Source organism: Vigna radiata, chromosome 6 (assembly GCF_000741045.1).
Source record: "Vigna radiata var. radiata cultivar VC1973A chromosome 6, Vradiata_ver6, whole genome shotgun sequence".
Lineage (NCBI taxonomy): Eukaryota > Viridiplantae > Streptophyta > Magnoliopsida > Fabales > Fabaceae > Vigna > Vigna radiata.
Genome location: NC_028356.1, coordinates 11701232 through 11718210, shown reverse-complemented (window position 1 = coordinate 11718210; position 16979 = coordinate 11701232). Strand labels below are relative to the sequence as shown.

General features: G+C 36.9%; 1 protein-coding gene across 1 annotated transcript; it reads right to left on the bottom strand.

Moving 5' to 3' along the window:
* Positions 1-4587: 4587 nt before the first annotated feature.
* On the bottom strand, positions 4588-5268 carry LOC106763435 (protein FAR-RED IMPAIRED RESPONSE 1-like). The gene has a single exon (XM_014647628.1). The coding sequence runs from the start codon at positions 5266-5268 to the stop codon at positions 4588-4590; it is 681 nt and encodes a 226-aa protein (XP_014503114.1).
* Positions 5269-16979: the final 11711 nt, after the last annotated feature.

Genomic DNA, 16979 nt, shown 5'->3' with positions numbered 1-16979 from the left:
AAACACTTTGGGTGAAAATTTGGCTAGAGAAGGGTTTTCAAAAATGGCCTTTATCATATGACATTCACACGCAATTCAATCGATCATCAAGATTAAGGCAATATCATCCATGTTTTCCTGTGAACAATACATACAACAATAAAAACTCTAGAGCTCAAAATCTCACGCACATGCTTTCTCACACAAAATTCATTCATACACTTTGACTAGCATCATGACCACAATCATAAATTCATTACACATCTATTTCCTAGATATCAACATGCATTACTACTCAATTCTCTTCCACATCAAATAATCATCAAATAGATCCATCATGCAAATTAGTTAGTCAAACATTTTCAGAACAAGTAGTAAAGCCAAGAGTACACACCAAAATTAAAATTCAACCTATTCTAGGAATGCAAAGGTGTAAGAAGAAATCTAGGTTGCCTCCTAGTAGCGCTTGTTTAACGTCACGAGCCTGACCCAAACCTGTTTAGCACTTGTTAGTAAGTGCAATACCTCCCATCACCCATCAGTAGGTGTGCCTTCCTGGAATCCTTCAGTGGATTCAAAAATTTTCTAGCATCCCTCAGTAGATGCTATCATTACTGCCATCAGAAGCAGCGCATAACCCAAAAATAAAATAAAATAAATAAAAAAATAAAATAAAATAAAATAAAAAATAAAAATAAAATAAAATAAAATAAAGTAAAATAAAATAAAATAAAATAAAATAAAGTAAAATCAAATCAAATCAAATCAAATAAGATTAAATAAAATAAAATAAAATAAAATCATATCAAATCAAATCAATTCAAATGAAATAAAATCAAATGAAATAAAATATAATCAAATCAAATGAAATAAAATAAAATCAAATAAAATAAAATCAAACATCCATCAGTAGGTGTTGATACTCCCCTTTCTTGATATTCTTTTCTTTTTCTTCTTTGCTGAATTTCTTCAGAAAATTAAGAACTCCAAGCACCTGTTTCCATGTTTCAATCATTAGGAACTTTAATCTCCAATTTCTTGAAGATCTCCATGAAGCTCAAAAATTTATTTTCCTTCCTACTATATTTCCTTTTATGAGGAAGGGGTTTTTCACAAGATCTTTTCTTTATACCTCTCTTCCTTTTCTTCTCTCTCCTCTTTTCTCTCAACTTTACTTTTTTCTCTTTTCTTCTTTTCTTCTTCATTTTTGAATATTTTCTCTTTTTTTCTTTTTGCTCAACCACTGCTTTTTCTCCCTCATCATCTTTGTCTTCCTCAACCAACTCTTTTGTTTCTTCTTCTTTTAAATCTCTCTCTATCTCTTCTTCCTCTATCTTTTCCTCCTTGACAACCTTATCATTTTTAGAGATAGTGGCTTGATATTCTTCTTGAGGGTTAACTTCAGTATTATCCCTAATAATGCCCAAAGCCTTCAAGGCATGAGAGTGTTGTTCCTACAATTGACGTTCTTGAGCTTCCCCCAATGTTTCTTTGCGTACAGGAGATTGTTCTTGTTGTAAACGTTGTTGGGCTTCCCCCAACGTTTCTTTTGGTACAGAGAATAGTTCCTGCCGTAAACGTTCTTTAACTTCCCCCAACGTTTCTTTCCGCGAAGAGGACTGATGCCCTAAATGGTTTCGATATATATTTGAATAAGGATACCCCAGTGGTTGAAACTATTTTGGTAGAGTTGAGTGCCTACAAAATCAAATTCTTGTCCAAACTGCATTCTGCAAAAATTAGGCACAAAACCCTAAAAAACATTTATTAGAACAAAAATAAAAAAAATAAACATAAAATCAAGTCAAATTCAATCAATCCACACTACTAGGAAAATAAACCTCGAGTCCTAGGCAACGGCGCCAAAAACTTGTTGACAAATTGGCAAGTGTACCAAATCGTACAAGTAATATAAATGGTAAGACCAAGTATCATTTTTCCCAAGAGACTCGTATGGCTTTCTCGATCGCGTGAATTAAAATAATAAGACTTGAAAAATAAAATTTAATAAATTGGATTTGAGGATAAATATATTAACATGCAAAAGTAAAGTTGATTCAATTGACAAACGAAAACAATGGATGGATGGATGTTGTTGGGTACTAACAATTTCATCTATTCCACTCTCTCTTACATACTACCCTTGACTATTAGATTGATTAATTGTTATGCGACTTTCTTAGCCTCCCCTTAATCCGATACCTCGGCGAAAAGGCCCTAATATTAACTACTGGCTTGCTATCCCTAGCATCCCCTGGTAATTAATACCGCATTATAAACAGAAGTTAGCGCAATTAATCGTCCTACCCCTATCCCTAGGTGGTATTGCAAAATCAAGAGATTGCTCACCAGTTCATGTCATTACTGTACGTCCCCATATCAAACAATAATGACTTAAACATCAATATACCGAATGAGTTAAACGATAAAAGCCTTAAGCACAGATGATAACCTAACAATAATCAATCAAAACATATGGAGACCATATAAATAATCAATAGTTTCAATAAGAGAGAGTATCAAAAGATTACATTGTTTTCCCCAACAACAATAGGGTTTAGTTCACCATAGACATGGTGAAACTAGATGAAAAATGGAAGAAGGATGGAAAAGCATACCCTAGAAAAGATGAAAAGGAGCCTAAGCATCAAAGAGATCCTCTCCATAGAGCAAAATTAGGTCTGGTCGTTCTCCCCTCTCAAAAGAAAAGACTCTGAATTCGTAAAAGGGGTATTTATAAGTGAGGAGCGCGTCAAAAAAAGGCCCATGTCCAGCGTGCCACCGTTGGGCGGTTTCAGTGTGCCGCCCGGCAGTTTCCCATAACTTGCCGCCACCGCCTGGCGGCAATCGCCACCGCCCGACGCTTTCCCATATCCTTTTGCGGCCGCCCAACAGTAATCGTTCGGGGCCCGGCGCTCCGGTCAACCGCCCGGCGGTGGTCAACTGCGCTCTGGTCAACTTTTTAGCATTCTGGTCAACTGGTTGACTTTTCTGGTTGACTGGTTGACTTTTCAGGTTGACTGGTTGACTTTCTGCATTTTGTTTGACTTTTCTGCACTCCAACCATTTGATAATTCAACCATTCTTTCAAATCATTGCAAAAACCTTTATCATTGCCGTCGAGCGATGCGCCGACTCTTCAAATCTTCAGTTTTCTGCTCTTTTCTTGAGTCAACGACCTGTATCTTTAACTCCATTCTTTACTTTTTCTCAAATTAGCTACAAAACAATGCAAAACAAGCATAAAATCGCTAAAAACAGCTTTTGACTCTCTTCAGACTCATTTATTGAGTTTTGCATGATTCTAAGCTCATTCCGAGTAGTAAAGGGTGTAATTTGGTCCAAATTGACATATGAAAATAACTGTTTTTCAACCTTCATCATGAACTCAAACCGAACTTTTTAGCAAGAGATTTCAAATCTTTTTCCAACTGATCAAAAGCACATTCAGATTCACATGCAGCCTCAGCCAGATTATAGAACTACTGACACAAAGTTTGGTATCTTTGCATCTTGGGATCCTGCTGTAAAGAACTATAAGCTACTCTAATAAGTGTGTGCTTTCTTCGGATGTTTTTGCTCCAACGGCGAAGTACATATTTCGAGGGTACATTATGGACATCTTCCTGACTGAGAACTAATAGAGAATGCCGACATATAATGCCTCTAAACTCAAACAGTAGGCAAGAACAAGTTATATCTTTTAAAACAGTATCAAATTCAACATGGTAATATTTTGGCGCACATTTTCCATCGCACATGCACTCTTCTTTGATTGTGTAGATGTTGAAAATACATTCCTTCACCGTGTCTTTAATGAAACAATTCATCCTTGATCGAAAGTCAATTTGTACTTCCTCAAATTTTTCATGTGTGTACTCAACTTGAAATTTTCTCTAAATTGGTGATTGAGACCCACATGCAACTGTTGTATTTAGAGAGGCAAAGTCAGCTTCTATTTCTTTTCGGGCCTTCACTTTAAGAGCATTATCGTATTGAATCACAAATTGTTGCAGTGTAGTAGTGGAATTAATAAATCCATCAAAGAAAGCATCCATTCCCTCGCTTCTTTGAGTAGTTGACATACCAGCCCAAAAGTGATTCTTCAAGTAACATGGAACCTATTTCCCTCTGTCTTCGTACAAATTACATAGCCAATCATTATTCTCTAAGCCATGTGTGGTAAGTAGTCGTTTCCAACCACTTTCAAAGTCAATTGCATTAGCAAATTCATAGACAACCACTTATATCACACTTGATTCCAACATAATTCTTATAGCCTTGAAATTTTTCAGGTATTTTTTTCATTATGTGCCACAAACACCACCTATGTTTTGTTTTTGGGAAAACTTCTTCAATTGTATTTGCCATGGCCTTGCATTGATCGGTTACAATACTGTCTGACACCTTGTTTCCCATGCATCTTAACCAACATTTGAATAACCATATAAATGAAGAAGTGTCCTCTGATGAGAGCAATCCACAACCAAGTAGGATCGATTGTCCATGGTGGTTAACTCCTACAAATGGAGCAAATGGCATGTCGTACTTGTTGGTTAAGTACGTGGTGTCAAACGACACGACATCACCGAACTTGTCACATTCAACTCAGCTTCGAGCATCTGCCCAAAATACACTAGTAATTCTATTATCTTCATCCATCTCGATATCATAGAAGAAATCATTATTCTGGTCTCTCATTTTTGAAAAGTGTCGAAGCAATGCTTGTCCATCACCTTCCTTACACAGTGACCTTCTATGTTGACCAATGAAGTTTCTAGCATCTCGCTCCACAAATTGCATGTTTTCATATCCACCCGCTTCACTAACTATGCTAAGGAAACTCTTATTAATACGAACACTGACATCATCATTCACTTCCAAAGTGTGCTTGGCATGCATGTTCAATTGCTTATTACCACGGATTAGATTGGAGGTTTGTGGACACAGGTCATGACTGTGATCTAAAACTACAGTCCTAACAAACCATTTCTCCTCTTTTCGTGCAATGGTTATTCTAGTAGGGCATTGATTAGTCTGACTGGGAAGAGTTTTGACCTCTGGACGAATGTTGGAAACATATTTACCTTCCCTAGAACAAACCAATCTCAAGTAATACACCACGTTGTTTCCATCCTTTTTTGAAGTTTTGGATCGAATGCCAAATCCACATCTTCTCCCATAGTCTTGATAAAATTTCTTTGCTTCTTGCATTGTGTCAAAACACATGTTCAAAGTAGGAACCAACCTCAAACTACTCTCATCATCGGTATTTAATTCCTCATTCATTTCACCAACCAAATCCACGTTGGAGTGTTTAAGTCACCTTCACAATAATATATTTCCAATTTCTTTAATAAACCAAAAAATATACAAATATATATAACAATGAAAACACAGTTAAAAACAATATAAACCAAGAGAGCAATCAAAGTACAACTTCATTGAATAGAAGGAGCTATGCTTACAGTTCATGTGGTTCAACGAATTTACTACTGTTTTAATGGTCATGATGTGCTTCTCACCAATGACACAAGAAAGCCTTCAATGTGTTGTTTAATGAACATGAAACAAAAGGCAATGAAAGTGGGCTTCCTTCAATGAGAAGATGACTAAAAACCAATAAACAACTTAAAAGTTGGAACCTTTAATGGATTAAGGTAAAAGGTATTAATGGTCTGGGTGGTTGCACAAGACAGGAACATACTACAACAATCACAATTAAGGAAGGACCATTAAATGCATTTAATGCATGTCATAGATTAGGTGAAAGGTGTGAAGAGGTTGAGTGTACAACTCACTTAAAATTTGCCAACATTAAATGAAACTTAGCTAAAAAGGTTTCTACTGTACTGGAGAGTGTGTAAAAGTTAACTTTTCATTATGCCTCCATTTGGAAATTAATCAAAAAGGTGAGCAAAATTAAAGTTATAATATATTTGACCAAATAAAAAGAATTTTTACGTTTTTTGACTAGCCTTGATTAGTCATATCAATTATAAATTCATGAAAAAATTATTATTTCAAAAAATAAAAGTTAATAATATTTTTTTTGTCTTTATATATGACCAATCTTTGTAATGTAGGAAGTCACTCTTAGTTTTATTCCCTTCACGTAGTTCCAAGTAATGTGCATTTGTAAAACACTTACATATTCTTACTTAAAATGTTTTGTTTTCCTTAACCTTGATTTAATGTTCTTCCAGATACAAATACCATGGATGCTTGGGAAGGTCTTCAAATTGAGGAGGATGTCCTTGAATCATTCTTGAAAAAATGTGATAGTTCATCATCATTGATTCCTGGTCCGACTGGGAATGTGCAGGCAGCTATTATGAATAGGATAAGTGATGACCGCCGTACAACCCAACAATTTGTTGAGGAAGTTGCTCAAGCAACCTATGAAAGAGATTTTAATTCCAATCCATGGAAATGGGCTGAGATGTACATCAAACACCATGGTCAGTAATTCTATAAACTTTGTCATTGTAAGTGTAGCTTGTCATGGTACTAAAATTAATAGACATATGCAGATATTGTGAAAGATGGTGATATTAATAATGTCACTCAGCTACATACAGCAAAATCAGTGTCAACCCTTCACCTTGTTGTTTGTATTGTTAAGGAGTGTCACCCGAATGGACTGGGTGATATGAAACTGACTCTAAAGGTAATATTTGACCATAACATAATTTTAATTCTTTAACTTAATATAATGTGATATTAACTGTTACCAGGACCCTACTGGGACTACGAAGGCGTCCTTACATAAGAAAGTGCTTAAAGATCCAAATTTTGGTCAACATATCGGTCTTGGTTACGTTATGATACTTAACAATATAACCCATGTTATTCATACTTCTATTTATACTCCATAACTTTTGGTATTGTTACTTCTATCATTTGCTTCTTTTCATTTAGGTTCGTGCATTCACTGCATTTCCCCCAAACTATTACATTAACATAGTGCTTCGAAATGTAATCAAAGTCTTTGTCGCTGACATATGTCCTCCCACTAAAGAACTCGTCATGGAGACACACAAACCAGTCATGCCACCCCTTCTACTTGAAGATCCAAATATGGCTGAAATTATGCGAAAATTAAGAAATCCTCATCATCAACAACCATCTACATCGAAAGTACAAGACAACAACAATGGAGAGAACTCTAACGAAATATAATGTTATTATGTAGACTTGTTATTCGATGTTTGTTTTCTTTTGCAGGTGACTTTGAATCCTATAAGGACCTTCGTACTAATGTTTACTATATTTTGTACTTTTAAATTGGAAGACTGTAATATGTATTCTGATGACTGTAATACGTATTTGGGATGACAGTAATATGTATTTGGGATGACTGTAATATGTATTTTGAAGACTTTGTCATCGTTCATGATCATTGCTTTCTTTTGTATTGATAAGTTATTATGTTATCAATGTATTGGGAGCAGTGTTTAAGAAACCAGGGAGCAGCCACCAACTTTCGGTACAGATTCCATTTTCTCCCCTGGTAATCGCTTACAGCCTACTTGTAAGTGATTACACAGGCTGACTGCTCGTGGAAATCACATACCACTTGAAATCGCACACCACTTGTACTCTCCCCACCTAATTCTAACCATCTTAACCCCAACACCCACTTGGGAGCAGCGTTTAAGAAACCAGAGAGCAACCACCAACTTTCGGTACAGATTCCATTTTCACCCCTGGTAATCGCTTACAGCCTGTTTGTAAGCGATTACACAGGCTAACTGCTTGTCGAAATCACACACCACTTGAAATCACACAACACTTGTACTCTCCCCACCTAATTCTAACCATCTTAGCCCCCAACACCCAATTGGGAGCAGCGTTTAAAAAACCAAGGAGCAGCCACCATCTTTCGGTACAGATTCCATTTTCTCCCCTGGTAATCGCTTACAGCCTGTTTGTAAGCGATTACACAGGCTAATTGCTCGTGAAAATCACACACCACTTGAAATCACACACTACTTGTACGCTCCCCACCTAATTCTAACCATTTTAGCCCCCAACACCCAATTGGGAGCAGTGTTTAAAAAACCAGGGAGCAACCACCAACTTTCGGTACAGATTCCAATTTCTCCCCTAGTAAATGCTTACAGAATGTTTGTAAGCGATTACAGAGGCTAACTGCTCGTCGAAATCACACACTACTTGAAATCACATACCACTTGTACTCTCCCTACGTAATTCTAACCATCTTTGCCCCCAACACCCAATTGGGTGCAGCGTTACACAAACCAGGGAGCAGCCACCAACTTTCGGTACAGATTCCATTTTCTCCCCTGCTAATCGCTTACAGACTGTTTGTAAGCGATTACACAGGCTAACTGCTCGTCGAAATCACACACCACTTGAAATCACACACCACTTGTACTTTCCCCACCTAATTTTAACCATCTTAGCCCCCAACACCCAATTGGGAGCAGCGTTTAAAAAACCAGGCAGCAGCCACCAACTTTCGGTACAGATTCCAATTTCTCCCCTGGTAATCGCTTACAGACTGTTTATAAGCGATTACGGAGGCTAACTGCTCGTCGAAATCACACACCACTTGTACTCTTCCCACGTAATTCTAACCAAGTTTGCCCCCAACACCCAATTTGGAGCAGCGTTACACAAACTAGGGAGCAACCACCAACTTTCGGTACAGATTCCACTTTCACCCCTGGTAATTGCTTACAGACTGTTTGTAAGCGTTTACACAGGCTAACTGCTCATCGAGATCACACACCACTTGAAATCACACACCACTTCTACTCTCCCCACCTAATTCTAACCATCTTAGCCCCCAACACCCAATTGGGAGCAGCGTTTAAAAAACCAGGGAGCAACCACCAACTTTCGGTACAGATTCCATTTTCTCCCCTAGTAATCACTTACAACCTGTTTGTAAGCGATTACACAGGCTAATTGCTCGTGAAAATCACACACCACTTGAAATCACACACCACTTCTACTCTCCCCATCTAATTCTAACCATCTTAGCCCCCAACATCCAATTGGAAGCAGCTTTTAAAAAACCAGGGAGCAGCCACCATCTTTCGGTACAGATTCCATTTTCTCCCCTGGTAATCACATAGAGACTGTTTGTAAGCGACTACACAGGGTAACTGCTCGTGGAAATCACACACCACTTGTACCCTCCCCACCTAATTCTAACCATCTTAGCCCCCAACACCCAATTGGGAGCAGCGTTTAAGAAACCAGGGAGCAGCCACCAACTTTCGGTACAAATTCCATTTTCTCCCCTGGTAATCGCTTACAGCCTGCCTGTAAGCGATTACACAGGCTGACTGCTCATGGAAATCACACACCACTTGAAATCACACACCACTTGTACTCTCATCACCTAATTCTAACCAACTTAGCCCCCAATACCCACTTGGGAGCAGCATTACAAAAACCAGGGAGCAGGCGCCAACTTTCGATACAAATTCCATCTTCTCCCCTGGTAATCGCTCACAGGCTGTTTGTAAGCGATTACACAGGTTGACTGTTCGTGGAAATCACACAACATTTCAAATCTCACACCACTTGTACTCTCCCCACCTAATTCTAACCATCTTAGCCCCCAGCACCCACTTGGGAGCAGCGTTACACAAACTAGGGAGCAGGCGGCAACTTTCGGTACATATTCCATCTTTTCCCCTGGTAATCGCTTACAGCATGCTTGTAAGCGATTACACTGGCTGAAAAGGCATAACCTTCACTATCCTGTTTTCATTTCACATAACTGTGAACAAATGTGCCACAATATTAAATACATAAAATCAATACTAAGAATGTGTATTCATTTCCTATAAATTTGTACAGATATGTAAATATTTCCAATGTAAAAATTTGGAATACTGTAAATCATTACATTGTGTATTCAATCCGTTTCTAATTACAATGTAACCCGAAAAATATTTGTAATTTCCTATACTAATCCGAAGTGCTGCAGAACTCCCAATCTTCGCAAGTTTTCAGCATCTAGAATCCAGTCACATATATACTTCTTTCTAAACGCAGCCAATTCCTCCTACAATGAACATTAATATTACTTTAGGCAAACTTGTTATAATATAGACTTAAATTTAGAAATTCATCAGTCAACGTACATTAGTATAATCAGGCATGCTTTTACCATCATATTTGTCCTCTCCATCCCATATTTCCAAGACTTTCATCATGATTACTCCACAATCGTATCTGTACACAAACAAATTAAGCAAGATAATTTTTTCTTAATGAAAACATGTTCAAATTTAAAGAGAACCTAATATAGGCTCACGTGTTAGGTTGCACTAGGATCTTGGCTTGCTCAACATTGAAAGCAATCTTGGAATCTTCATATGTATTAGTCAGCAAACCCCAAAACCGCTGAATATTTTTAGCCTGTATTGTTCATAAATAAGGAAAAATTAGTCAAAATAACATTAACTTCATCACTGACAACTGAACATCAACGGTAAAACATATAATGCTTCTGTTAATAACAAAAAACTGCATGGTGCAAACCTTCAGTGCATAGCACCACTAGTGATTATTGCTTACAACTGGGATGAATAACCTAAAAAACATGTCGGATATGTTAAAATAAAACTACTAACTAAAGAAACTATTAACTCATAAATAATAACAACGTACTCACCCAATCAGCAGATAATAAATCTTCAGATCGTGTCGAAAATAAGGCTGGTAATCTATAAGTTGCCACATATGTCTATTGGCAACTCGCCTCTTATTGTCAATTAGAAAATGGGTCTTGAATAAAACAACAAACTTAATCAATAAACAAAATTGTCTGTTTAACATTATAACATACCAAAAATAAAAAAAATATTTAATGTTAGTTTTTACCGCAAACATTGGACTGAAGATCATCCTTTTTATGACTCCAGTTGACCTTTTTTCAAAGTACATAAACATGGTTGCTGCAAAAATTAAACCTACAAAAAAATAAACAACTTTAACATCAATTGATTCAACTTTAACATCAACTTTAAAAAGTCAATAATATATCTACCATGTTGTCAACACATTCTCGAGGCCCTAAGGAGCTACAGTCCCTCGTTGTCAACAGTTGACCCATTATTTCACAAACATAGCTGAAAAATTAACAATATTATATCATGTACCAAATATCATTCTACACTAATAACAAAAATAAAGTGGTACAACTTGTCCAAATCAACCGTTGTGGTTAGATCACCAAGAATAGTAGTCAAAGGCTCTACAAGCAACGGTTGTACATGGGGAATTAAGTCATCATCTTCGTCATCACCACCAATGTCAACGAAAGCTGGTGGATCCCATGGGGGTCCTTTATTAAGAACATCTTCATCTGCAATAGCTTCGTCAACAGCTTGTTCGTCTACAACTCCTTGATGAACAGGTTGCTCATCTGCAGCTGCTTCATCAACAGGTGTTGCAGCTGCAGCTTCTTCATGTGCACCATCTTCATCTCCAGTTGTTTCATCAAAAGCTGCTTCATAAACAACTCCTTCATCAGCAGTTGCTTCGTCTGCAACTGTTTCATCAACAGGTGCTTCTTGGACACCTCCTTCATTCCCCTCACCCTCAACATCAACACCAGCTTCGTCAACGGAAAGATTTTGTTGAACATTTCCAGTCTTTCTTTGTTCACTTAGTGCCTTCCTTACAGCAACAATTTCATCTTTAAGACTTTTTATTTTCTAGTAGTTTCTTCTAACTTTTTCCAATCTTGCAGCATGTGCAGATTCACAACTATCATCACTTTTTTCAGGTGCTTGGATGATGGGATTTTGACGGTCAACGGATCGAAGGTACCAATCAAAATGTACCTATCAAAATGATAATTATTTACTTCAATCAAATAACATAAATTAAATATGACAAAAATTAAATAATCTTTTTAGTTCAAAAACTTACTCACCTCGCCTTTCCTAAACAAAAGATCAACTGCATCGGTCCCATAATTTAAGGAACGAAATCGCTGAAGTCGCGGAAATACCTTGCGAGATGAGTGAGAATGCAAACCAAGGCGTTCATACACCCATAGCTAAAATGAAAGCAATCAATGTTATCAAAAAAGTTCTTACAATGGTTTTAGTTTATTAAATGACTTAATACAACAAACAAGAACACTGAATCATACCTGCAAGACAACAACACTGCCACTAATGCTTATAGAATCAGCAATCTTTCCAGTCAGTAATTTCTTATTACATCTGTTGAGACTATGTACAAGATACGTATGTATAGCACTGCTCCAATCATAATTATACAAACTATCTAAATCATCTAACACTACTCAAGGCATGTTAGAAACATGCCTTGAGTTCCTAGCGAAAAAAAACTCAACAAAACAAACTAAAATATACAAACGACAAACGACATCTACATCTAGATCATCATCACCAACAATGTTATCAAACATGTTTATCAAGTCTTTCGCTTTCATTTTGCTGGAATAAAACAGTTCACCAACTTTTCCGACAATTGATTCATCCAAGGGGATCTCCAAACCCCCTACTCCTAATTCTAAAGTCATAACCACGTCAACCACATCAAAAGGAACCAATTGTTGCCTAACTCTGAATGATTGATGCTGGGGAACGCAACGACGTACCAATTGTTTCAACAATTTGAGGTTCAGGTTTATAGGGTCTACAATTCCTAAGCAACACTTAAAAGGAGTTTCGTTTATGCGCCTCACATGCCTTGATTGTAGTAAAGAATTCATGTGGACAATGTAGGATGTATCCATCCAAGCTCGAACTTGCCACTACAAAACATAACAAATTTATAAAAATCAATACGCTGCTCCTAAACAACAACAAATTCAAATATGCCAAAACTATACTTACTTTGCTTTTAGACGATTCCATTTTGGAGTTAACTAATGGAATCCGTGAAATATTTACCTGCAATAACAAATAGAAACAGGGAAATCACTTGTTACAAAATTTAATAAAAAGCCATAATTGTTACCAATTTCTTGCATGTGTTGTGTTGGTAGTCAATAAACAATCAATGTACACAACCAATTTCTAAGTTAAATTTAATGTTTTTTGCTACTTCTTAAGAGAATACACTGAAACCAGTAATAAGTCCCACAAGTAAGATTAATCAGCGAACCTCTCACATGGAAAACAACATCCCTTCCCATACGAACACCCCCGAGAGCATGAAACCATCACAACATCCATCATACAACAACGATATTCATAACATAACATTCATAAAAACCATAACATCGGAGCCAAAATCCAGGGACCACAGACACACTATAATACAATGCTCATTTATATAATTTTGGCTCAAGAGGAAGTGTATGACCTAGCCTATGCATGTCAACATCTTTAACCAAAAAACAAATTCAAACACATGGAAGGGGAAAAAAACGAAACCTTTCGATTAATAACTTCAAGATTGACTAAGAGCCGAAAATATCTCTCCTTTGTAGAACAGATGACAATGCTGGCCCCTTTCGACACTTACTCCCAAAACCTCAATGGCGGACGGACGTCGGAGAGTTCAATGTGCAACTTCAATAGTGGTTCGGCAGCGTCGCAAGAGATCGGAATCCTAGGCAGAGGTGGTTTTGTGGCGAGAGAGATAACTATTTTCGTGGCCAAAGATACTAACCTAGGTGTGAATACAATTCATTTCCAGCAACCCCATTTCCACAAATGCCCTTCCCCTCGGGTTTTTTCTTTTAAAAATAATCAATTAAAACGCCCACTCACCGCACGACACCTGGCGTTGTCAAAAACGGTGTCAAAATACGTTGTCAAAGTAACATTTTCCATTTTCCATTACAATACAACTAATTCTAAATTTTCCATGTAGAGAGTCTTGAATGAATTTATGTCCTCTCAAATGTCCAAAAGTGTATCTCCAAAACTTCCCTGCAGTCAATAATGCAAATAATTAGCTCAGAATATTCAAATTAATTAAAATTAGAATTTTCGGTCAAATTAAGCACTATTAGGAAACACGGGAAAATATCAGACAATTAAGCACAATTCCCTGATTAATCCTAGCACAATAAACTAAGTGAAATCAATAAAATATTGACTCATTAGGGTCCACCCTAAAAACCCTAGGGTAAATGTCCTACAATTTTGGGCCCCTCATAATTTTTTAACAATGGCCCAATGTACAAATGTTGTCCAAAAAGTTTAAACATTTTAATTACAATACAATTAAATTTAAAATGTCTAATTTGAGAGTCTTGAATTTATTTTTGTCGGCTTCCCAATGCTCCAATTTGTATCTCCAAAATTTTTCCTGAAAATAATAATGCAAATAATTAGCTCAGAAAATTCAAATTAATTAAAATTAGAATTTTCGATCAAATTAAGCATAATTAGGAAAAATGGGAAAATATCGAATAATTAAGCACAATTCCCTGATTAATTCTAGCACAATAAACTAAGTGAAATCCATAAAATATCGACTCATCAGTCATACACTAGCCCTAACTGAAAAACCATGATTACCTTAGCCTTAGGAAATTTTGGAGCTTTGGAATTGTTTTGGGAATAAGTGCGGTCTCCTGGGAGTTGCAGATTAATCGGCTAGTGAGTCCTCTTCTGGTCGTGTATGTTGTCTCTTGAAATTGTTGAGTAAAGAAAAGAGAGAAAAGAAAAGAGACAAGATGAAAAACAAAAAAAGAAAAAAATTGTGAATAATGGAGTCAAGAAGAGGATGAAATTAGAGGTTGCAGGTGTGTTTGAATGTGTTTACACATGTTCCCCATTTCTCCTCTGTTCCTTATGGTTTGTAGCTTCTTATCCAGATGTATCCTCCCTTGTCCTTGGCCCCATTACAACCATGAAAAGACCTTTTGATTTGAACATGCGTATGTGCTTGAGTGTTGATATTAGAGGCTTGCCAAGTCTATTTGTGTTTGCTTTCTTGAGTGCATTGAGTGACATTGATTTACCTTAAACACTTGAGAGAAACACTGATTGTGTACATCTGTGAGGCTCTGTTGCTTTTGATTCTTCTCTTGAACTCATTGATTGTTTTCCATGTACTGAACTGTTTGGATGATTCTCTCAGTATATGCTTTCATTGACTCTGTGTGGGATTCTGCCTATGCCTTTCAATGTCCAGATTTTGTGAGAATTGTGCAACTCTCTTTCTGTTTTGTGAGTTTGTGTTGTCTGTCTGTCGAGTCTGTGTCACCTCCCTCATGTTTGAGTAGTTCCCTGGTTTTCGTCTTGGTTTTGCCTAGGAGTGCAAAAGACTAAGTGTGGTCTATTTTGATGAGTCGTTATTTCTTGAACTATATTTAGTTTATTGCACTTAAATAAACCAGGGAATTGTGTTTAATTGTCTGTTATTTCCCCGTTCTCCGAATTCTGCTTAATTTGGTCGGAAATTCATAATTGTGGTAATTTGGATTTTCTGAGCTGATTAAGTGCATTTCTGGTTGCAGGGAAGTTGTGGAAACATCATCTGGAGCATTGGGATATGGCGTGACACATTCAAAGGCTCAACATTTAGTCATTTAGATTCTAATTAAAGTTGTAATTTCCTTTTCTAGAAATCCTTAATTAGAATTAGGTGTTTTGGACCCTTTTAGGGGCAATTTTGTAAAAAACCCTTATGTAGGACATGTGCCTTTTAGGTGAGGGTTTTAAATTTGATTGTGGACCCCATTTGGAAGGCAACTCTCAGTATTTGGAGAGCCTTGGCCGACCACACACTCTTAGGCACCTTTACACACTTCATTTCTTCATGTTTTGAACTTTTCTCTCTTAGGGTTTCATGTATGAACACTCTCATGGAGAGCTTGACTTAGGTGTCTCGTTTTTGGCCATTTCAATGAGCAAGATGCAAAGTTTCTTCTTCTCTTCACTTACTCTTGGTTGTCTTATCTTATTGGTGGTGAAGAACCATTCATTTCCACTTCCATTTTCTTGTTCTTAATGCTTGGAGTTTGACTTTTGGAGCTTGTCTTTGCATTTCCATGGTGGATGTTGGGTTTGAGAAACTTTATATTTCGTATTCCTTTCCCTTTGCTGCTGTTCCTATCGGTTTTCATTTCATTTTATTTGTTTGGATGATAAAAATGGAGTTCTATGTTAGTTTTGGGTTGAAGAGAGCTTAAGATGATGTGTGGGTTTTGTGGGTTGAACTCTTTTCTTGCATTTTCGGTTTTGATGCTTGAAACAAGGATGGGATTAGATCTTGGTATTGTTATGGTGGCTGGACAGAGATAGAATTGATGGTTTAAGTATTATTTTCATTTTTGCAAAGAAACTTGAAGAAATGGTAGTGTTGAAGATGGGTTGATGAGTAGAAGTTTGGGTTTATTGTTCTTGTGTTCATTTGCAACTTTAACTTTGGTTTCTTGAATTCATTCTCTGTATTGAAGGTGGAAGAAAGCTCTTGGATGCATAATTCTTGAAGAAAACCGTATGATGCTTGTAGGAGAGAGGAATTTGCTTCATTTAAGTTTTTGCCATTTTCAGACCAACACGAAAGATGCTTGTTTTGACTCAAAGAATGTTTCCATTTTGAGTTTTTGTCTTTTCCTTGCTTGTTCCAGCCGTGAATTGCCATGAGAATGGAGGATGTTTGAGGTTGCTTTCTTTGCTTACATGGCACCTTGGGTGAAGCATTCAAAGTATCTTCCATTTAGCCTTTGGTTTGAAGCACTTTTGCAACAACCACTTTGTAGTTCACGTCAATTTGTGCCTTGTTTTTGGGAGTTGGAATTTTGCTGCATGGAAGGAGAGAAGGGATGGTCTTGGAGTGTTTGGAAGGCACGTGTTAATTTCCTTGGAAAATGGTGGACATGGGAGAAGAAGTCAACACATTTGGTGGCTTATTGAAGCAAGAAAGTCAAGTTTGGATATGGTGCTTGGTGACTCACGGCCATGAGGTTCTATTTGGCCAATTGGACATTTAAAATTGATTGCTAATTGTCATTTAGTCAAGTAATTTGCTAGGATTAAATTAGGCTTATTGGTTTCTTTGGTTTTTAATTA